Source organism: Elgaria multicarinata, chromosome 6 (genome assembly GCF_023053635.1).
Source record: "Elgaria multicarinata webbii isolate HBS135686 ecotype San Diego chromosome 6, rElgMul1.1.pri, whole genome shotgun sequence".
Lineage (NCBI taxonomy): Eukaryota > Metazoa > Chordata > Lepidosauria > Squamata > Anguidae > Elgaria > Elgaria multicarinata.
Genome location: NC_086176.1, coordinates 59,206,311 through 59,228,186, shown reverse-complemented (window position 1 = coordinate 59,228,186; position 21,876 = coordinate 59,206,311). Strand labels below are relative to the sequence as shown.

At 40.5% G+C, this 21,876-nt stretch overlaps 1 protein-coding gene across 1 annotated transcript in view; it reads left to right on the top strand.

The window, feature by feature from the left end:
- Positions 1-19,956, top strand: part of LMNB1 (lamin B1) — a 29,087-nt gene extending 9,131 nt beyond the window's left edge. Inside the window, exons 2-11 of the mRNA XM_063129470.1 lie at positions 6,820-6,976; positions 8,691-8,816; positions 9,449-9,619; positions 11,037-11,162; positions 12,799-13,019; positions 15,375-15,600; positions 15,851-15,955; positions 16,476-16,595; positions 16,835-16,951; positions 19,270-19,956. Coding sequence (XP_062985540.1) covers positions 6,820-6,976; positions 8,691-8,816; positions 9,449-9,619; positions 11,037-11,162; positions 12,799-13,019; positions 15,375-15,600; positions 15,851-15,955; positions 16,476-16,595; positions 16,835-16,951; positions 19,270-19,311 — 1,411 coding nt within the window. The 3' untranslated portion in view covers positions 19,312-19,956. The remainder of the gene's footprint in view (positions 1-6,819; positions 6,977-8,690; positions 8,817-9,448; positions 9,620-11,036; positions 11,163-12,798; positions 13,020-15,374; positions 15,601-15,850; positions 15,956-16,475; positions 16,596-16,834; positions 16,952-19,269) is intronic.
- Positions 19,957-21,876: the final 1,920 nt, after the last annotated feature.

Here is a 21,876-nt window from a genome sequence, read left to right as displayed (position 1 = left end):
GCAGTGGTTCACTCTGGCAAGGCTGTCATGCTGTAGCAGCTCTTCCTTTTCCCGGGACCTTTCTCCTGCTGACTGGCCTTGCCGCTAGCAAACCAGCATACACTGCACTGACGCGTCATTTCCTCCACGGGCTTCCCAGGATCCTCCATGTTGAAGTTCCGCCTGTGGCTTTACGGATCCCCCACCCCCTCTTTTAAGTAATCCTGCAAGCGTTTGAAACAGTCATTGATGGGGATAAGCCGGGTCCTCATTTGCATTGCGCTTGACGGAATTTCGGAGGCACAAAAACAGAAAGAAAGGCATGAAATGCCCATGGAGCCTTTGGGAAAGCTTGTAAGTCACAGCAGCGTTCAAAGGCAGTTAGAATACTTAGATTGAGCGAGGGTAAAGAGTTGATCTGTGAGGGATCAGGGGTAATATGAGTTTGAAAGAAGCAGTGATTAATGAGTTTGTGTTGTTAATTATTAATGAAACCAAATTAAACGAGAACTTTGAACATGACTGCCTCTTCTATACATTTGAAGTAAATTTGTACCAGTACCTCTGTCAAAGCACGGCACATGCATGTGTAACTTTACAGCCCAAAGAAACAAGCATAATCCTACACGTGTCTACTTAGAAAACAAATTGATTTCAGTGAAACTGCAGCCTCTTACATATTTTCAGTCATTTTATAAGCAAAAAATGTGCAGTTATTGCAGGCATGTAAATATCTTTTCCGCAGCTGTGTTTGTGTCAGGGAAACTGCATTTTCTCAGCAGTTTTTACATCAAACACATACATTGCACTTCAAATAGTCATGCATACTTTTACAGAAACTATTGGATCAGAATACTCCAATGCTTCTTTACTTTCTTCTATGCACCCGTGGTCTTGCCAGGTTTTGCCATTTTCAGGGGATTATACAGTTTACTGTTGTTATATTAAGAGTGTTACCCATGCTACACCATGCTTCAAGACAAAATTTCATTTATTTGTAATTAGAAATAAATATTTCACAATATATAATTACATATTGTTTTTGTGATTAATCACTATGCTTTAATTATGTTCAATTTGTAACAATGAAAATACATCCTGCATATCATATTTACATTACGATTCATAACAGTAGCAAAATTACAGTTATGAAGTAGCAACGAAAATAATTTTATGGTTGGGGGTCACCACAACGTGAGGAACTGTATTAAAGGATCCCGGCATTAGGAAGGTTGAGAACCACTGTTCTAGAGGGTCCCTCAAGTCTCCAGAGCAGTTCTGGAGGGGTCTGCATGGGAGGGAAGTAGAAGTCCTATTCTGCAAGCACTGTTATTCTCCTGTGGAACCAAGATCTGGGTCCAATCTTAACTATATTTTTAAATATTCTTCTGCATTACAGTGTTGGAAAGGCAAACCTAACTGCTTATTACTTCCTATCTTTGCTTCATTCTTAATGCTACTGCATGATTGTGAATATAGGCAAAATAAACTAGACAAAGTTTGAGGAGAAACAAATTACGTGAAATTTCATAATATAATGCTTAACACCTACAAGCAAATGCTCAAATCAAATACTTGTGAACACTGTGTTTATTTGAACCAAACAAGTATCAATTGCAAATTGCTAAATTTTTAAGAGTTGCCTAAGATGATACAGTAAGTGGTAAGCATGGAAAACCAGGCTACACATCAGTAAATAAATGATGGTGGCATCTGTAATCTTCAGGATTTGTTTTTAATTTCCCCCCACATGATTAAACACTGATTTTTTTCAGAAGAACATGTAGCTCATTTGTTTTATAACACAACACATTTTAAAAATAATGCTGTCTATACTGGCAAAATAAATGTATGCTTAAGTATATGAAAGTTCTCTCTTACTGTTCAGTATCTAGACTACCTATTGAAATTACTAGGCTGAGCATTGCAACAAAAGAAACTCCTTGACACAAAGTGCACAGCTGCAGATATGAGTTGTATCTTTTACTTGTCAGGGTTTAACTTCCACTGTGAGATTGGCTGTGGCTGAGGAACCAAATCCTTCTACATGTGTATGTTATTTTTTGTCACTATTATCCAGTTCCAGGAAAATTAAGATTTCTCTTAAGAATTTTTTTTTCATTCTTAGATGAGTACTTCCCTTTAAAAATGTTTTGTGAAATCATACTGAAAATGAACATTTATCTTGGGCCTGTTATCAAGAACAATGAATTAATTGATTCTGCAAATGTTATTTATGGCTCAGCTGGTGCACAGGGCAACTGTTCAGAGTAAGCAAAGTTGGAACAGCTGTCCCATAATGGTATGTTTAAAGTATAGTGGAGGACCAGTGGGAGAATTAGTTTAATATGGTTTAAAGGAGTATTTCTTTAGTTGCAATGCTGCCTTCTCAGCCGATTCATACATTCCTTGCACTCATGGCCTACTCTACTTCTGGCAGAATGCCTGTACATTTGGACGTTTGTGCTCTTGAACTGATACTTGAAGATGCAGCTCTTTTGTTTTGTTTGTCATGAATACTTCTTTAACTCACTGTACAACTTCTTAATCTACTTACACAATTTTAAGTGATGTGGCAAACATGGTGTATGGCTATGACAAACTGCTCAAGCAGCTGGATCACCTGAAGTATAGACTGAAAACTGTCTTACGTTTTCATCTACCAGTGGGGTCATATGAATTGATCTTGTGATATGGGTCACACATGTCAAGGTACCTTAAATCAACGAATCACCATTGAATTTGCTTGAATTTAATATGGCCCAAAGTACTGCAGTGTTTGTTGCTGGCTGGGGAGCATGCAAGGATAAAAAGCTGGCCTAATTGGTCAATAGCATTCTTTAAGGTTTCAAATGTAAGGGTCTGTAATTAAGCACTTATTTTTTAAAAAGGTTTTTGTTAAGGCTCTGCTTGAAAGTTTACATCTTACTGTTTTTGTTTTTTATGCACATTCTTTTTTAAAAAACACACGAAACACATGTGTTGGGGGAGCAGCAACAGCAACAGGCATATATAGTCTGTAAGGATTATCTTCACTTTGTGCTAAATGCCCCATTTAGCTTTACAAGCCAGGGGAGAAAGAACAGGCAACAAAGGCATGTTCCAATCAAATATTGTTGTTTACTTTCTCAAATTGTATTCTCCTTCTAAGAAGCATTTGGTATGTATGATCATTCTCCCTTTGTCCATCCTTACAATAACCCTGTGAGCTAGATTAGACTGAGAGGTAGTATTTGGCTCTACTCCACCTAATAATCTTCATGGGTGAGCTGCAGTTTCAATCTGGACATGATATAAAGTAGGGCTTATCTGCATATTCTGCCAGCAGAATGTTCAGTGGATGAGTTACTGATTAGGGATTGGAGGGAGACCCTCCCAGACGAGGTGGTTTTATAGCCTCCATCCTCTTTCTTCCATTTTTATTTTGAAACAAGGATGTGCCAGTGAACTGAATAGACACCTGCTTGCTACACCACCATATGTGTAAGTATTGTGACCTGCCCGAGAAGGTAGCAGAAAAGCTTCACCCACCTTTGCTGGAGTACAGGTTTGAAGCAGCCCTAAATACCTTTTTATATGCAATATATAACAAGAACCAAATCTTTTTCAATCCTGTGCACGAGGAATGCACTTTCCTCATCCCTCCTCACTTTGTTCAAATATTCCCTACTAGCTAGGATTATAAAGCGGTATGAAACCCTAGTTTGTAGGTAACACCTGAACCACAGTTTCCCAGTTCAGATGTCCCAGCAGACTGTGGGCTCATCAACAGCTATGAGCCTTCTGGGAGGAAGAGGAGAGGATCCCGGACTTTCCAGCTCACATCCTTGCTGTAGATCTTTGGACAGGTAATGACTAAACCCAGCCTATGTCTGAAAACAAAAGCCTAAGTGAGTCACAGCAGTAATAAATGGTTAGTAGTTAATTCAAGTTATCAAGTTCTGTGAACACAAATCATTGGGATATACAAACAAGCATTTTTTTTAATGACACTTAAGCAACATCCACCAGGAAACGAGACAAGTCTTTTATTCTTTTAATATATCTGTTCAAGGCTGAGAGAGAGAGAGAAGGGGATGTTGGTGCAGCCAATACTGTAAGGGAACAATAAGTTTAAAGAAAAGTATCTCAATAAATAAGTACTTTCCTGCTCTGTCCCACCTCCATGATACATTCAAGTTCAGACCCCATTCTCATGATCAAACCTTTGTTTCCTGTGGAATGGTGATATGCAAAGTGCCATAGACATGATTGTTCTCAAGGGACCTCTCTGCTGCTGCTCCGTGATACTATGTGGAGTTGTGGGCATTGAAGTAGGACAGATGACAACTATAGCATAGGTGTGAGATGTCTTGCTCCGAAGCTGATTGAACTCTGTTAGGGTTCATAATTGTGCCTACCACATCATAATTTGTGACCACTCCTGAAGAGGCCCAACCTGGATCCAAGGCTTTGTGACAACTATAGGCCAGTTACCAACACACCATTTTTAGCTGAGGTGATTGAGAGGGTTGTGGTGGAGCAATGGAAGGCATTCTTGGATGAAACCTATAATCTAGACACTTTTCAGTCTGGGTTCAGGCCTGTTTTTGGATGTCATATTGGGATGACCTTTATTGAGAGAGGGATAGAGGGAGTGAAACATTGCTCTTCTTACTCAAACACACTGCTGCTTTTAATACTATCAACTGAGGTATCCTCTTAGAAGGGTATTGGTGACAGTGTAATTCAGTTGTTCCATTCCTACTTACAGGGTCAATCTTAGAATGATTTCTTGGGAGAGTACCTTTGACCCCCTGGTACTTGTGCTGGGGGGTGCTATAGGACACTATTTTATCTCCAGAGCTATTCAACATCTATATGAATTCACTGGGAGCAGTCATTGGGGATTCGGAGTGAGGGTTCATCAGTATGCAGATGGTACCCAACTGTTTTTCTATAATAACTGATTCAGGTGTGGGAATACAGGCTCTGGACTGGTGCTTCGATGCAATACTGGGCTGAATGAGAACCAATAAGCTGAGTTTGAATCCTGAAAAGATGGAAGCACTGTGGGTGGGTTGGTCACTAGTCCAGGAAATAGATCAATTGCTTATTGTGGATGGGGTTATGCTCCTCCTGAAGGAACAGGAGTGTAATTCTCTTATTTTGATCCTTTTGGCACTCCATAGCCACTATGGACACCATTTTAAAAAAAAAAATCCCAGCACCCTTCAGGGGTGGGGTAATGGCCCCTGGAATTGCCCAGCCATGTATGAGGTAAAGATCAGGGCCTGGTCCTATTTTAGCTTTTCTGACTGCATTGCCTTTGTGAATACATGGATTTAATTATTCATAAGAGCCCTGTGTATGCTGTAATAGCACAATACTACAGAGTATGGTATTGGATGCAGAAATAAACTTTCATTATTTATTTATTTATTTATTTATTTTATTACATTTATATACCGCCCCACAGCCGAAGCTCTCTGGGCGGTTTACAACAATTAAAAATAGTAAACATTAAAAGTATACAAAAATTTAAAAAACATAAAAACAGTTTAAAATAACACTAAAGGGAGGTCAGTAGAAGTAGAAAGTAAATTAGGGTTGGCAGTTGCAAGGTATGCTTGAAAGTGCATGGGAAATGCTGGAGAGGTGATAATGTAAAATACCCAGTGATTGTGGGCTTCATTGACTTGCATAGGTCCTTGCCTTTTACCAATAACTAGGAAAAACAGAATAGATCATATAGATTTGTTCAGTTTGCATAACTTACAGAAGTCATGGAACTCAATTCTTCATACAGAACTTGGATTGTTTGAATTCAGAATTCTATGGGACTTTTCACTGCTCACAACTTTTCATCATACTCTCTCCTCAAAATCAAACAGTCTACTCCTTTTTGCTAAGATGTTCTACTGAAACTGGATGAATTTCTCACACTTCACTTATGTTGTATACTTTGTACTTTACTGTTTAGAATTCTGTTATCCCAACTACAGATGTAAAGTTGATAGAACCTATGGGAAAAATGTTTTCATTTCTGCCCCCTCCCCAAAAGCCCTCATAAATTTTGGGAGGACTTTAAATATATGCGATACTCACTTTCTTATTAAACCTATACTTATTTGACTGTTTTAACAAGATAAAATCCATGTTTTATGTTAAAAATTGTACTATTTAGCGTATTTATGAAATATGCTGAGCATTATATGTACTCACAACTCTGTTTAGTGGAGCTTATTCCCATTAAGCAAGCAGATTATTGCAGCCTCAAAAGTATATATGCCTTAGGTTTGGGGTTGTTGTTTTTTACAAGAAAATAGCAAATATATCTTAAATACTAGGGAGAGAAGAGAGTTGCAAACTGCTGTACCTTATGGTACACAGTTTCTTAATTTTTGCTGTTTGAGAAGTAGAGAAAAAAAGTTGAAAACAGTAGCCACACGTTCTGTAGTAAAAGAAAAGGTAATTATAACTGCTGTTTTTTCTGAGTAGAAAGTTCTGTGTTGCAAAATTAGTTAAGAAGGTATTGATAAGTTTATATGCTGATGATATCAAGCAACCTAATTTTATCACTTACACAGATTAGCTGTGTTTGTTGTAAAGTAAGAGTGTTTAGTGCCATGATTTCATTTGCAAATTAGTATAGAAATGGTAATATAGAAATAAGAGTTTTCCCTCCTTTGCCTGGCTGAAGTATCAAGAGCAGTAAGCATGAAGTAAATCAAAACATTTGAGTTGCATCTTTTGGCAGATATCCAAGTTCCCCAAACTGGTGTAATCTACATGCATATGTACGTACATAAAGCTATTGTAGGATTTTATCATAAAGTGACCTTCTCTGGTTTGTTTTAGCTATGCAAAAAAAGAATCTGATCTGAATGGAGCCGTGGCTAAGCTTCGTGAGTTTGAATCTGCTCTAAATGCTAAAGAAGCAGCACTTGCCACAGCACTTGGTGATAAGAAAAGTCTGGAGGGGGAGCTTGAGGATTTGAAAGATCAGATTGCCCAGGTAAGACATAAGCAGTTTTTATTGACACACAATCCTCTTTGGTCTTTATATTGTAGGAGATAAACTGGGATATCTTGTTTTCGGAAGACTGATTACACTTTAGGGACCGAACAGTGCACTACTTGCCTCTTGTGTACACAAGCTGAAAAAACAACAACAAACGAATTTTATCACTAAAAGTGATCGGAAGCTTTTTGCAGTTAACCACAATTTACCTTTGCATCTGAATCATAAATTTGAGTTTAGGATGAAGCTGGCTTGTCCCAATTGACATAATTAAGAAAGACTAACTAGTTTCTTCAGGTTTCAGACAATAATGGTTAACGGTGATGAGTTAGAAACAAAGTGAAAACTTCTGAACTCCTTCTCAGTCACAACAGGGGAGGGGGAGCACTCAAGTCCAAGTCTAGTTGTGGCTGATTCCTGTAATGATAAATCATGAGAGCCCTCCCACCCCACCCCACCAGCTAGCACCTGCTATTGCTGAGACCACCAGAGAGAAAACCAGCAGTCTCTCCATTGTGGTTAGATCCAGCTCCGTGACCAATTGAATTATTGTAAAAGTCTTTGATGAATAAAAAAGTCAAAGGAAATTAAACCATAGTTCAAAGGAAGAGCTGTTCAAATACCAAAAAGTTTCCACCATTGCAACAAAGTTTTACAGACTGAGGCATTAGATAATCCAAGGACCCAGTATGGAGGAAGGCATAAAGGTTGGGAACAGCTTTGGATAAATATGACAAACTGGGTCAGAGATAGATGAATAAATGTAAGATTATTGGGAGTCTGAACTGGATGCAGTGTAAGTGGATTGTACTATAAAGTAGCAGTCCTATGAGTTGTGCCCTCGCAAGATGGAAACCTCTGAACTTGGAGGCTTATATGTATCCAGTGCCTTGCCAGGCTGAGGACGGAAGGAGCGGCAGAGATGATCTTCTCCTCCCTGACCTCTGATAGTTGCGTTTTCCCCCAGATGGGCCTTTTTTCCCATCTAGCAATGGCTCTTCAGAGAGGTAGGTAGGTAGGTTGGAGGACGCTCAGGATAGCTCAAATACTGGTTTCTCCAGTCTCCTCCCCTTCCTGCCTACTGGAACGCCCCTTTCCTCCTCTCCAACATTGCTTTTCTAACTTCGGAGGCGAGCTGAATTTCCATGCCAGCTCCGAGAGGTCTGGAGAAGGGGGGTGGAACTCCTTGGACAGTATCTAAGTGCCATAGGATTGCTCCCTCTATCGTTTAGAAGCATAATATCTCTGCTAGGTATATGAAGCTAACTGTCCTTTCTATGTATATGAAATTCACTTTTGTAAGTCACCTTGAAATAGCTTTGCCCTGAAAGGCAACGTAGAAGTATTTTAAATTTATTTATTTATTTATTTATCTATCATTGTGTCTGCATAAGGACAATATGGATCAGTAAATCAGCACTAATTAAGGAAGACTTAGGCCTTAGCTAGACCTAAGGTTTATCCCAGGGTCATCCCTGCCTACTCCTAGGATATCCTGTGTGTCATTTACATGAACAGGGATGACCCCGGGACAATCCCGGGATAAACCTTAGGTCTAGCTAAGGTTTCTACTTTAGAACATTAAATGTGCTAGTATGTTCTATAATTGGTCAGTTGTATGAGGACTTTGTCAGATGGCACTTACATCTTATTGAGATTAATTTAATTTGTGAGTGATATACTAATTTGCCATTACTATTCTTTTAAGCTTGAAGCTGCTTTAGCAGCTGCTAAGAAGCAACTGGTAGATGAAACATTGCTGAAGGTGGATCTTGAAAATCGTTGTCAAAGTTTGATTGAAGACTTGGAGTTCCGAAAAAATATGTACGAAGAGGTAATGCAATTAAGATTCTAAATCATGGGTACGCAACTTTTTTCTTTTGAGGGTTGCATTCCTTTGTTGGTAGTCTCAGTGGCCTCATGGAGGGAGGGGCCTGAGCCCAAAGTGGGCAAGCCACCCTTTCTCTCTCTCAGGCCACTTGCCTTCTTGCTCGCTCTTTTTTCCTGCTAACTGGGCTGCTAGGGAAGGGACAGGTGGCTCTTGGCAGAGGCCTGAACTGATTGCATGAAGAAAGCTCTTGAAATTAATCTAAGGGCTGCATGAAATTATCGCAAGTAATACCTTGGAGTATGTTTTATAGTAATCTAGTAGGATTTTTTATGGTATCCTCTGAAGTGGCATATCCCAAATACATGTTCAGTGTTAATTTCTTTTTTCACTTTAAAAAAAGGTTGTCTCCTGGACTTTTATGTTTATCAAGGTTCTTTAGAAGAGCTGAGCACCAGTAAAGTGAGGCTTATTTGCTCAGCAGCACACAAACCAATCTGGGGGTGGGGGTGGGGGTGAAGCTTGGAGAGTCAGTAGGGCCATGCTTTGCCTAGTATGTCAAAGTTGTCTTACTAAAAATACTTTGCTTAGTGATTTTTTTTAAATACCAAAATGTAACTTTATTCATTCGTTTTTAGGAAATCAATGAGACACGAAGAAAGCATGAGACCCGTCTCGTTGAGGTGGATTCTGGACGTCAAATAGAGTATGAACACAAACTGGCCCAAGCACTTCAGGAAATGAGAGAGCAGCATGATGTACAAGTGAAAATGTATAAGGAGGAGCTTGAGGAGACGTACCATGCCAAAGTATTGATATTTGCTCATGAATATCTTTAAACTCTAATAACTGTTGAAAAAACCTAGCAGTGCAGTTGAAATATATGATGTGTCTGGATGTGAATTTTGGCCACTTAGAGATTTAAGTTCTGATCTAGGTGTAGTCATCAGTTAAAAATCAACATTCAAAATATGAACACTTTAAAATAATAAACTCTATTTCAGACTAGTTTAATAAAAATAAAATAAATAATAAAAAACAACAACACAGTCTTTTATTTGGGTAAAGTAACAAATTCTAGTGAAGTTAATAATGCAGTTTATATTTCAGGGAACTTTGGTTAGCGTTAAGTGAGTTTCTGTAGGCAAGTGGAAGGTTTGAAGAGCAGTGGTTTTTTCTGATAGTCAACTTGTAGCTCTAGCTTCTTTGTATCATTCTGACCATGAACAGAATCAGCTGTTCACTTGTTTTTGTTAGGCAAGCTGTATTTGCAGGCAGACATTTAAATGATATGTAATTATTGCAGCCAAAGTAGTTGTTACTGCTGCTCCAGATCTAACCCAGAGTTCAGGTCATCCTCATTGCCTTGTCTTCTGGGTCCTGTTTTGCAGTGTTTGTGGGGCGAGGGGGTTGAGCTAAAATGGCCCTTTGATGGTGCCATTCATTGGAATGTATAATGTTGTTTCGGAGAACTTTGAAGTCTTAACATGTTGAATAGTTGCCTTCACAAAGTTTCCCAAATTCAAAGGAATTTCCTGCTTGCTGCATTTCTTTGCCTGTACATCTAGCCTTAAAATCTTGCTATCTCTAGAAGGACTCTTAGAGCAGAATATGTTTAATTTGTGCTTTCTTGTGAATCTGCACCTGACTACCCTGGAAAGCCTTAAAAGAGCCTAGCTGAAATTGTTGTGTAGTAGAGGAATAACTGAAAACAATTTTTAAAATTTATTTATTACATTTATATACCGCCTCATAGCTGAAGCTCTCTGGGCGGTTTACAAAAGTTTTAAAAATGTTAAGCATCACTGTCAATATTTTCAACTGAATTGAGTTAATTGCAAACCAGGTTTGATCAGTCTTGAATCACTGAAAGTTCAGTGTTGTTTGTTGACATTTCTAGTGAGCTTTGCATTCCTTTGAATATTCTTGCCTATCTTAGTTCTATTGCTCATTGAATGTTCCCATATTGAGTTAATAAGACTGGTAAGGAAATTTTCAAGTTAGCCTGCCTTAAGGGGATGGCTGGAAACGAAAGAATCTGCATATTTTCTGTGGCTAGAACTAGGAGTGCAGCTGTCAGTTTGTCAAAAAAGCTTGCATGACAGGTTTCCTGTATTACATAAACTTCATGCCTTTCTTAATATTATTGCAGGCCTTCAGAGTACAAGGGCTTGGTTCTGTATTTTTGGCAGACCAAATCTGGAATGTGTTCTTTCTTTTCTTCAGCTTGAGAATGCAAGACTCTCCTCTGAAATGTGTAGTTCTGCAGCCAACACAGTGAGAGAGGAACTCATGGAAAGCCGCATGCGCATTGATAGCCTCTCATCCCAACTGAGTACTTTACAGAAAGAGGTAAGGAATTCGGGATCCTGATTTTGTCCCTTCACTAGCAGATAAGTACTTCTTAAGTAGTTTGTATGGTATAAAAGTGACACCACCTCCCCCCCAACAAAATGCCCTGTATGTCTGGGTGGTGGGCACCAGCTGGTTGTCAGACCAGTAGACCAGGCTTCCACTGCTTTGCAGGACAGTGGATAGTTCTGCCTGCCTTGCAGCGGGCTTTTCCTCTTCTAGCTGTGCATTATCTCTTTACCTCTCTTTTGAGTGAAAGCAGACAGGGTGAGGAGAAAAGCACCTGCTGGGCAACTATCCATGTTTGGCGAAGAAATTAGGAAAGGTGATATTAGATGCAGCTAAACTCCTTTCCTGAGTCCTAAAATAGCGGGGAAAGCTCTTCCCTTTGGGGAAATAGGCAGCAGGGTTCTGTTTCCATGGGCAACCTGATGCCTGACACTTAAAGGAAATGGAAGGCATTTCTCCCCCACCCCCCATCCACCCCCAGTGTGAGCCCGGAACAAGTTTCAGAACAGAGTGTCGCAGGTATGTGCAGTCTGTTCCTACTTGCTTTGGAGTTTATTTTGGGGTCTTCTCTTCATGCAGACACCTCCCTCTACTTTTTTTTTTTTGCTACATAATTATGTGTATATGGAGAATTGAATTGGAATTAGAATATTTTTGCATGCATGAACATGGTTACGCAAACTACAGTTGTAATCTTAATTGTTGCTTTTTTATTGCTGTGTTCAGTGTAGGCCAGGCAATTTTTTCCATATATCCTCCATGAATCGATTCCAACTGCTGTTCTCTTCTCTGGTTGTAAAATAGCATTAGCAATGTTAGTTTTGTCTATATGATGTTGGTTATTGAGAGCTGTCTCTTATAGTCAAGGGGATTTCAGTTATATCATAATCATAAGGTGTGTGTGTGTGTGTGTGTGTGTGTGTGTGTGTGAGATTCAGTAGGAACCCAGTGTTAAAGCACAGAATTCAGCTTCCTGAGATTCTCAGTGCTTATTTCTATCTTTTTTATTTCTATATTTTAATCACTTTGTGTTTGCAAAGGCATGTTTGAAAGTATGTGAGCAATACCTACTGGTATCGCAGAAGCCAGAGGGATGGCTGAACATGATCTCCAGTGGTCAGGATCAGAGCTCTTCATAGCCCTTCCCCATAATTAGCAAAATCATAAATTCTATGAATTAAAGATTCCCCCCCTCCCTGTGATTAATTATACAGGTAGCAGAATCTGCATTACCTTCACTCAAAATTTCCACTTTTTGCTCAACAGCACTGCTTAAGTAATCCTCTGGTATGTTTAAGCCTGTCCTAGCATCTGTTCGCTGTGTTGGTAAATGAGAAAACATCTCATTCTGGGAATGGCCCATTTTGCAATTCTTCAGTGACTTGCTTGATTTGTTTTTGCACAAGATAGGATGTGTATTTTCCTTGTCTGTGTCTGCTTCACAACAATAGGCAGCATGTTTGCAACTTTAAATATGAAGAAACACACAATAATAACTCTTGCACAATAGGTAGTTCGTATTTAAAACAGGAATGAAGTTTATCTCTTGCTTGGCACTCTGTGTTTATAATAATAGTGGTGTTTAGAAGTCAAAATTGCTGAAGCTTTGTTTTGTTTTAAATTTTAGTCTAGGGGATGGCTAGAGAGAATGCAAGAACTGGAGGATATCTTGGCTAAAGAAAGGGATAACTTCCGCAGAACACTGTCTGAGAAAGAGAGAGAGATGGCAGAGATCAGAGATCAGATGCAACAGCAGTTTAATGATTATGAACAACTGCTAGATGTAAAATTGGCTCTGGATATGGAAATCAATGCATACAGGAAGCTCTTGGAAGGTGAAGAAGAAAGGTAAGAACAAGTTGCTGTTTGAGGGTGGCTGTACATTAAACTAAGAATCATATCGTCCAACCAGCTGCCTAACCCAACTGCAGGCTGACACAGTCCACATTCAAGGGAAGAGGGGGAGGGGTCTTGGTTGCATGTGAAGAGCAAAGTGTTTTTACAACTGGAGGTCATAGATGGAAATAGCCCCCCTGCCAGGTCTAAACGTTTTGTCTCAAGCTTTCTGTGGAACATTGGTGTTCTCTCACATCTTACTATATGACTTTCAAGGCAGTTCAGGTTAAGCTAAATCTAAATCTAGCTAGAACACTTCTCTGATGCCTGGATGTTGGTCCTGATCTTTGAGGTAAATGTCTGATTGGAAGTTAAATCCTAAACTGCTGACGTTGCCTCATGGAGGGGCTTAGCATATGGTTGAGGTGACCCCCTGTGTGGGGACTTTACTGCTGCAAAGTCCTCTATTCTGTTCACCCAGGCGGGAAGCTATTGCTGCTGCTATAGCAGGCATAAGGCTCTAAAACAGGGTGTTTCAGGTATGGGGATGAGCCAAGTTTGCATCTACTGGATCCAAAGCTGCTCTCTTCCTCAGATCTGAGCCCATCAGCTAAACCAGCTTGGAGCTGGCAAAGCTAATCCCCACTCATTGCTGTCAATGGGGAAGACAAAAAAATACAGTGACTATCTTCCCCCTTTCCACCAAGGTCAGCACAAGCTAGCAAGGCTTCAGATGCGGAGGGAGATCCACTACTCTGCTTTTCTCCAGCCCTACTTAGGATTGTTTCAGCCATATTTTGCATCTTGGGCAGAAAATCTATGCCCTTCTCTCCCTTCTTTCTCTTCCCCCCAGGTAAAATAAAATACAAATAAATAAAGTGACAACCTTATCCCTAATTCTAGGGCCAACCCTGGCTCTTAAAAGATCATAGTCCCAGCCATTAGTCTCAGTGGTGAGGAAAGTATCTAAAAATCCAGGTACTTGTTTGAAATCTTGCCTTGCAGATAATTAATATGCACAGATAATAATATACCATTTTAAGTCATTAGCTGTGTTCACAAAAGCTGATACTGGTTCATACTGAGACAGATACTGGCTGTGTTCAGACAGCACAACAATCAACGATGGGGTAATAACTCGCCAATAGTTTATCTAGGGAGTACACCCTACGCAACATGATAATAATCAACCATGGTGTGGATTAGAGTCAGCGTTGAGTTGACTTTTAGTCCATGCTGAGTTGATTCGCTCATCCCCCGCCCTCTCTCCCCCCTCAGTTCTCCCACTAGTATCCCATCAGCCATTGCTGGTAAAAAAAAACCTATCCTGCCAGCTGAACTAGAGCAGCAACCACCGTTTTGACTTTGACCACTCTTGCCTTGCGACTCTTTGTGGCTGACAAAATAACCAACAGTGGCCGAGGAAATGAACAATGGTGCCCTCCAAACACTGCGATAACCAGTGGTGGTTCAAATAGCCAACTCTGCAGAGCGTTGGTTATTTGCATTGGTTATTTCAGCCAAATAACCAACTGTTGGTTAAAATACTCCCTCCACATAACACAGTAACGCATGGTGGGTTAAATAATCAACTGTCAACTGTTTCAACCACCATTAGTTATTGTGTTGTCTGAACCCAGTCACTGAGGGCCTTACTAGACCTGCCGGCTTATGCCGGCAGGGAGGCGGGGCCGAGGCGCGTTAACGTTAGCGCGCCTCCCCTGGGCTTCCAGACGGCGGAGACGCAGGGAGGACGCAAGCCCTGCGTCGTCCGCCATTTTTTGTTTTTGTTTAAAGGGGCCGCGTGTGGCCTGAAGACGGCGGACAAGGTAAGTTTTTTTTTTTACTTTTTTTAAAAAAACGGGGGGGGGGGGGGGGCGAAGGATGGCAGGGTTGCTCAGGCGGCGCGCGGCGCGATCTCACCCGCCCTCCTCCGTGCCACCCACCCTGCCATCCTTCGCCCTCCCCTCTCTTCCCCCCCCCCCCCCGCCGATGGGCACAGCGCTCCTATGAGTGCTGTGCCAGGCAGGTCCACGGCTTTTCGCGGCTCCTCGCGAGTAAGCGAGGAGCCGCGAAAAGCCGCGGAAGTCGCTAGACGTTCCCCAGCTCCGGCCTGAGGCTGGAGCTGGGGAAAAAGCGCACCATAAGCGCATTCGCTTATGGCGCGTTGAAGGAGGCCTCAGCGCGGCCTGCCTCCGGATTCCCCTGTGCGTCATCTGGACTCACAGCAGGGAAACCGGGTCAGAAGGCGCACTAAGGCCTCGTCTAGTAAGGCCCTGAGTCATACTGCCTAAGAGAGATGGGAGCAGAAATGGAAGCACACTTGAAAAAGTACTATGTGTTCATGGATTTCTTCTTTTTATTCAGATTGAAACTTACACCCAGCCCATCTTCTCGTGTGACAGTCTCTCGGGCATCATCAAGCCGCAGTGTGCGTACAACCAGGGGCAAGAGGAAGAGGGTTGATGTTGAGGAATCAGAGGCTAGTAGTAGTGTTAGCATCTCTCATTCAGCTTCTGCTACTGGAAACATCTGCATTGAAGAGATTGATGTAGATGGGAAGTTTATCCGCTTGAAGAACACTTCCGATCAGGTATGTGAATAATTGTCATGCACTTTCTCTTAAAATGAAGCAGTGATATTTAACTCTGTTGTTGGAGGTCGTTTAAGGTAATACAAAATTATAAATCTCTTAATTTTGCAACACGATGTGCCATAGCTGAGACTATAATGGCTACATATTGATATGTTGATTGAAAGGGTATGTATGCCCTGAGTACTGAATAGCTTAATGTTCAGACATGCATATGGCTAAACATGAAAACTTTTCTGCTTCTGTTTAGGATCAACCAATGGGAGGTTGGGAAATGATCAGAAAAATAGGAGACACTTCTGTCAATTATAAATATACCTCAAGATATGTGCTGAAGGCTGGCCAGACTGTTACAGTAAGTAAAACCTGCTTTGTAGAAGATACAAATGCAACTCAGACTACTGTGTTGAACAAATGCTTGGGCTCCACAGTGGGTTGTTCACTAGTGGCTGCCATTAGTTCCTGCCTAGTCTGGTGTTTCATTTTCTGCTAAAGTTATTCAGTGGTTTGCTGGAAGGTTGTAAACATCTACTTTCACTTGCAGTGACCTTGGTAAACACTCCTGGAAACGGTTGGCTGAAATAGGAATATGGTGTGGCAGGGCAGCATCTACATGGGAGAAATAGTGGGTGGGTGGGTAACCTCTCCTGCCAACCCCCCCATCCCATGAAAGCTCCACTTGTAATGTAGAAACCCAGCATGGAATATTTTTTCTGCATCGCCAGCAATATTATTTGCTTCCAAAAACATATATTTGTACTCTAGTTTTGCCCTTTTATATCCAATTATTGGTATAAATGGAGTTTGCATAGACCTCTTCTATTCTGTGGAATATGTATTTTAATCCTGTGTGGTGTATCTTTTTCCTTCCCCAGATATGGGCTGCTAATGCTGGAGTAACGGCCAGTCCACCTTCTGACCTCATCTGGAAGAACCAGAACTCTTGGGGTACTGGCAAAGATGTGAAAGTTGTCCTGAAAAATTCTCAGGGAGAGGTAATGTAGAAAAACCTAGCTCAACTACACTTAATAGTCTTAACTCAAAAATGGAACAAAGCTGTAATTTTCACCAGAATACAGTGCACTAGCCTATGGTACTTACACAGGGTAGGCAGATTGTAAACTGACAGCAATAGTACAAGTTTCCAGCAAATGAGCACTAAAATGTTCTAGATCATTTAAAATTACCTTAAAGTTGAATGCTTTAGATAATAGAACAGCCATGTCCATTACAGGAAGTTGCTCAGAGAAGCACAGTCTTCAAAACAACTTTACTTGAAGCTGAAGAGGGAGAAGAACCAGAGGAAGAACTAGTTGAAGCTGTAGAAGAGGAGGATCTATTCCACCAGCAGGTATCTTAAAACTGAAATGCAGGAAAGCATACTATGTAATTAATAGTAGACCAAAATGTAGGTCATGAGAGAAAAATAAATATGGGTATCATGACCGCTCTGATTTTTTTCAAGTATAATTGTTTGCTTTTAAATTTATTTCATGTGCAACTAACTATCAACGTTGTATAAGTGTTCAGGGATCGGCAACGTTGCTCCCCATAGCAAGCACCAAGACACCCTCGGATTTGAGGCTGCCAGGCCCAAAGTCTTGAAGTAGCCTGGGTTCTTTTCTGATTCTGTGTTTGTGAGCAGCTCAGAGTCCTGGCAAGCAAGAATTAAGCAAGCCTGGTTCTCCAGGTCTTAGCTTTGTGCTTGGGAAGAGGGCAGGGTTTTGCCCCTGACCTGACCTGTGTTTCAGTTGCAAAGCATGAGGTCAGAGAGCAGACCCCCATGCCTGCAGGAACGGTATGGTCTTGGCAACCTCAGACCTTCAGTCACCGACACAAGCCACAATTTGTAGACCTCCACAACTGTTACAGGGATTGAAACCATATCAACATGAGAAGAGTTTTATAACGGCTTTGGCAAAATAGTTTAAATTTCAGCTTATAGTGTAAATTCTCCTTTGCATTCTTCCTTCAGTAAATTTATGCAAAAACATATTCTTGTAGCATCAGTTGCAAAAGTGAAAACAATTGTGGTGCCTGTTTTGGAAGTACCAGTTTAGTAACTGGGATTACTGAAAGAATGTTTCAGTCCTAGTAGCAACATACGTTTTTAGCCCTGCACCATCCATGAAGGTGTAGAAATGATTCATTGGGAATACACAGCATGGGCAGCAATTGGGAAAGGCTGTTCCAGCCTTCTAAACCACCAAGACTCTGGTCTGGTTCCCTCAAACAGATGAGGCGATAAAGCTGTCTAGACGGTACCATTTCACGCTGCAAGTGTCTTGTATGGTGGCAGGAGGCCTAGTTGGCTGAATGCTCTCCTCATGCATGTGTGTACATAGACCCACACCTGCTTACCTACCTAAACATGAGAAACTAGATGTTGGGTGGGTGGGGGGCACCAGTATGGAAGAGCATATTGCTCTTTGTGAGAAGTAAGCTTTTGAGACAGGTCACAAAGCCTCATGCTACTCTTTGCAGCCAGGGAAATAGCATTACAGATGTGTATCAGTTGCACACACTTCCTCATTCTGTTTCAAAGGAATTCAGTGGGATTTCTCCCTGGACAAAAGAACCATCAGCTGTTCAAGCTGCCTTCCTAACATTAATCTTGCACGCTTCATTACAATCAAGAAATGGTGCTCTGTCTCCTAAGCTGGCGTGCTTTTTAAACTCCATTTCAACTAGAATGTTTCCATATAACCTCAGTGAAGTAAAGATGTCCATAAATACCCTACTAGATTTCGAAAAGTCTTAAAATATACAGTCTTAATAGCGGACAAAAATTGGTCTACAATAGAGATAAGCATTGTGAGGTTCCTGAGCAAAGGCCCATAGGTTCTCATTAGTAACTTGAGAATCTCAGACTCAGAAAAGCAAATACCATGCAGTATCATTGCACAGAGACTTGGGTGATATGGAACAAATTTCCAAAGTTCATCAGTATTTCACATAGAAAATGCAGTAAATAAATAAACACAGAGAGAGGTGTGGTACTGGAATTCCTTTCTGGCTTTTGAGTAGATAGCTTTGTACATAATACTTTAAAACTTTTATAGCTTGAATTCAACTAGATCCAAAGCATCGTCTAGAACTGTGGCACTCAGCACTCGGTATTCTGCTTGTCTCATGGGCACGATAGTACACATTTATACCTAACTATTAATTTGAACCTTGATTGAAAAGGAGTGGCTTTAGTTTTGTCTAAAAATACCATCTTGCTCATCAGGCCAATAATTTAGAATTTACTGCTAGTTATCATCCTTTGCATATGAAGATCTCAATAAGGAAGGATGCACATTAATCTATTTTACTCAGCTAGTACAACAATATTGTATAGATATTGAGAGGAGATGAACCCAATATATCATAGCAGTTGAACAAGCCTCAGACACAGCTGCAACTTAGAATGTTTACTGCTTGGTAAGCAGGTAACTGCCCGGAGCCTTCTACGTGCCCTTGAGTTTGTTTATGTCCTATTCCCATCACAAAAAAGTACTATTAATGGGGAAATTGATCATAATCTCCCCCCCTTGTGTAGCTCTGCAAGGAAAGCAAACTATTCATTTGTATGGAACAGTATATGAAACTTTATCGTCTATGAAAGATACCTAAATTGTGTCAACTATCGCCTTAATTAAAGCTGTCTTTTTCTATTTGAAACAGGGAGACCCACGAGCAGCCAACAGAAGCTGTGCAATCATGTAAACGCCAGTCACCTATTTTCCTCAGTTATGTTAATCCCTTCCTGCAGAGGAGAGCCTTCTTGGAAGCACAACATATTTTTGTATTTCCTTTTGTGAATTTCAAAGCTGTGTCTGGCCTTAATTTCCTTTGTCACAGAGATGGAGGTTTTTGTAAGTGAAACCATATATATAGCTTTTTGAAATGTGAAATATTGACACTGAATAATGTACTGTTTTTTCAAGAACAGCCCTCATTTTTATGCTGAACCTTTTTTTAATAATCCACATTCAAAAATAATGAACTACTGTGTGTGGGGTTTGGTTATTAGACTAGACATCTGCTTTTTGTCCTTTTACATTCTTAGGTGCTTTTTGGAAGGGGAAGGAAAGATGCATTCAACAAAACTTTTTGTACTGAAAATTTTTGTATTTTAGCAACCAAGTTACAAAAATTTTACTCTGAACATTTGTAAAAAGTGTTGTCTATCAGTTGAATCATAAATAGAAGGATGAAGGATTCAACAAAATTCCTTTGCTAGTTTTACTTCACTTGAGATACTTAATCAGGAAACAGACTTATGTTAATGTATTAGGTGTGTTTTTAAATTCTAGTGTAATGCATACTTTTTCATGTCAAACTAACAAATAAACGCTATAGTAAGAAGAAGGCTTGGATGTTGGTACTTTACTCTGTACAGCACCATGTACATTGATGGTGATATATATATATATATATATAATAATAATAATAATAATAATATAAATCTTGAATTCCCTTTTCAGTAAGAAAAAGCATGGAATCATCAGTTTTTGGTGAAAGGCTCTGTTTGCAAATTGGATATCTATTTTTTTGCTTTGTCAGATTCTTTTTAGATACATACTTGAATTGTATTTCTGATCTTGGAATGTGTTGTCACTTTTACGCTTCATCTTTCAGTGATGACCTGCAAGAAAACGTTGCTTGGGGTTGTTGTTGTCTTTTGGGGGGAGGGGGTGTTACTTGGGAACTATGTTACGAAATCATGCATCCATCCCTAGGAAAGGTTTGCAAAGCAGGGGATAGTCTTACTACTTTGGAAACACCGTTTACACTTGATGCCAATAAAGAGGCTTTTCCCCATGTTTCCTCCAAGGGAGGAGGAGCATGGGGACTGGAAGGATCATCAGACTTCGCACTCAATGTAGGATGCGTTTGCAAGATAGGAGTTGTCCCCCTTGTCTTTTGCAGGCCTGTCCATGGTTTAACATAAGGTCTCACAGATCCATTGCTCCTATCTGCCTTCCTTCCAAGACAGGAGAACTTTAATTTCCTTCTCCTATTTCTGCTGTTTTCTGTTGAGTTTAATGGGCACCAGGCAAAGCAAGGGATTGTGCCCACACAAGGCCTTCATGCTAACGGATTCCATAACAGGAGAGCTGCATGCATACACAGTCCTCTTTCTCTGGAGTTTTGGAGAATTTTCTCTCTTAGAGGTTTGTTAGATACATAATTCTGCACATCTTGATGTTTCTCTTAAGTATGTCCAAACGTCTCTTTCTGTTTGTTGATAGGCATGTTTTTCCCCTCAAAACTGAGTAATATGTGGGCATCCATGTTTGCTGTTAGAAGGAATTATTGTTGCATTCTAACAAAAGGCTAGTATTAACTTTAGATGGGTGAGGGAGTTAGATAGGTGAGCAGTTGTAGTAAGATTGGGTAAAGGACTAAAACTCACTAAGGACTTAGCTAGACCTAAGGTTTATCCCGGGATCGTCCTGTGGTCATCCCTGCCTGCTCCCGGGATCCCCTGTGTGTCATTTGCATGAACAGGGATGGGGGACTGGAAGGATCATCAGACTTGGCACTCAATGTAGGACGTGTTTGCAAGGCCCAAGTGTCAGCCAGAGTCGGAGCTGGAGATGTTTACAATTAGGGCAGCAGTGTCTCAAGATTTATAACTCAGACAAAGCATCTGTTCATCTGGATGCTTTGCCTGTGTGTTCATTGGCCTCATTATCAGAAACCTGGTTACTTGATATTCATGGAATGATTGCAGTTTCCTTCTTTGAGTGGAAGTCAACTATAACTTCTTATCTCTGGATTTTTCTCCCTGGTTTGGATAGAGAGGGACCTTCATATCCTTTGGTGCTTGGCTAAAATTGGGAGACAGAATGGGCCTCTGAATCTACCTGAATACAGTTTGTGTATGAAGAAAGCTGAAATCAACTTGTGTAGTGTGTAAATGCAACCTCTCAATATTCTGCCTGGGAAATGCTGACAGATGTTTATCAAGCTGCATTTGCCTTCCAATCTTGGAGAGAAATCTTCAGCTCTACATTCACCACCACCACCCCTTCTGTCCCACAATAGATATGAAGAAATCAGCCAGCTTAGCTAAGAGCTAGTCTAATTTTTAAAGAATAGCACAAGTTATAAAGGCCAAAAGTTTTCTCTGGTGATTCACATACTACAGTGATGCATTCTGCCACAAGATGGGAGTCTTGCTATCAGAATGTTCATTGAAGATTTGAAAAAAAGCACTTCCTTGATAAGATTTGAGTTTGTTCTAACCTGGCTCATTACAGCTTCATTTCGAATCCAACAAGA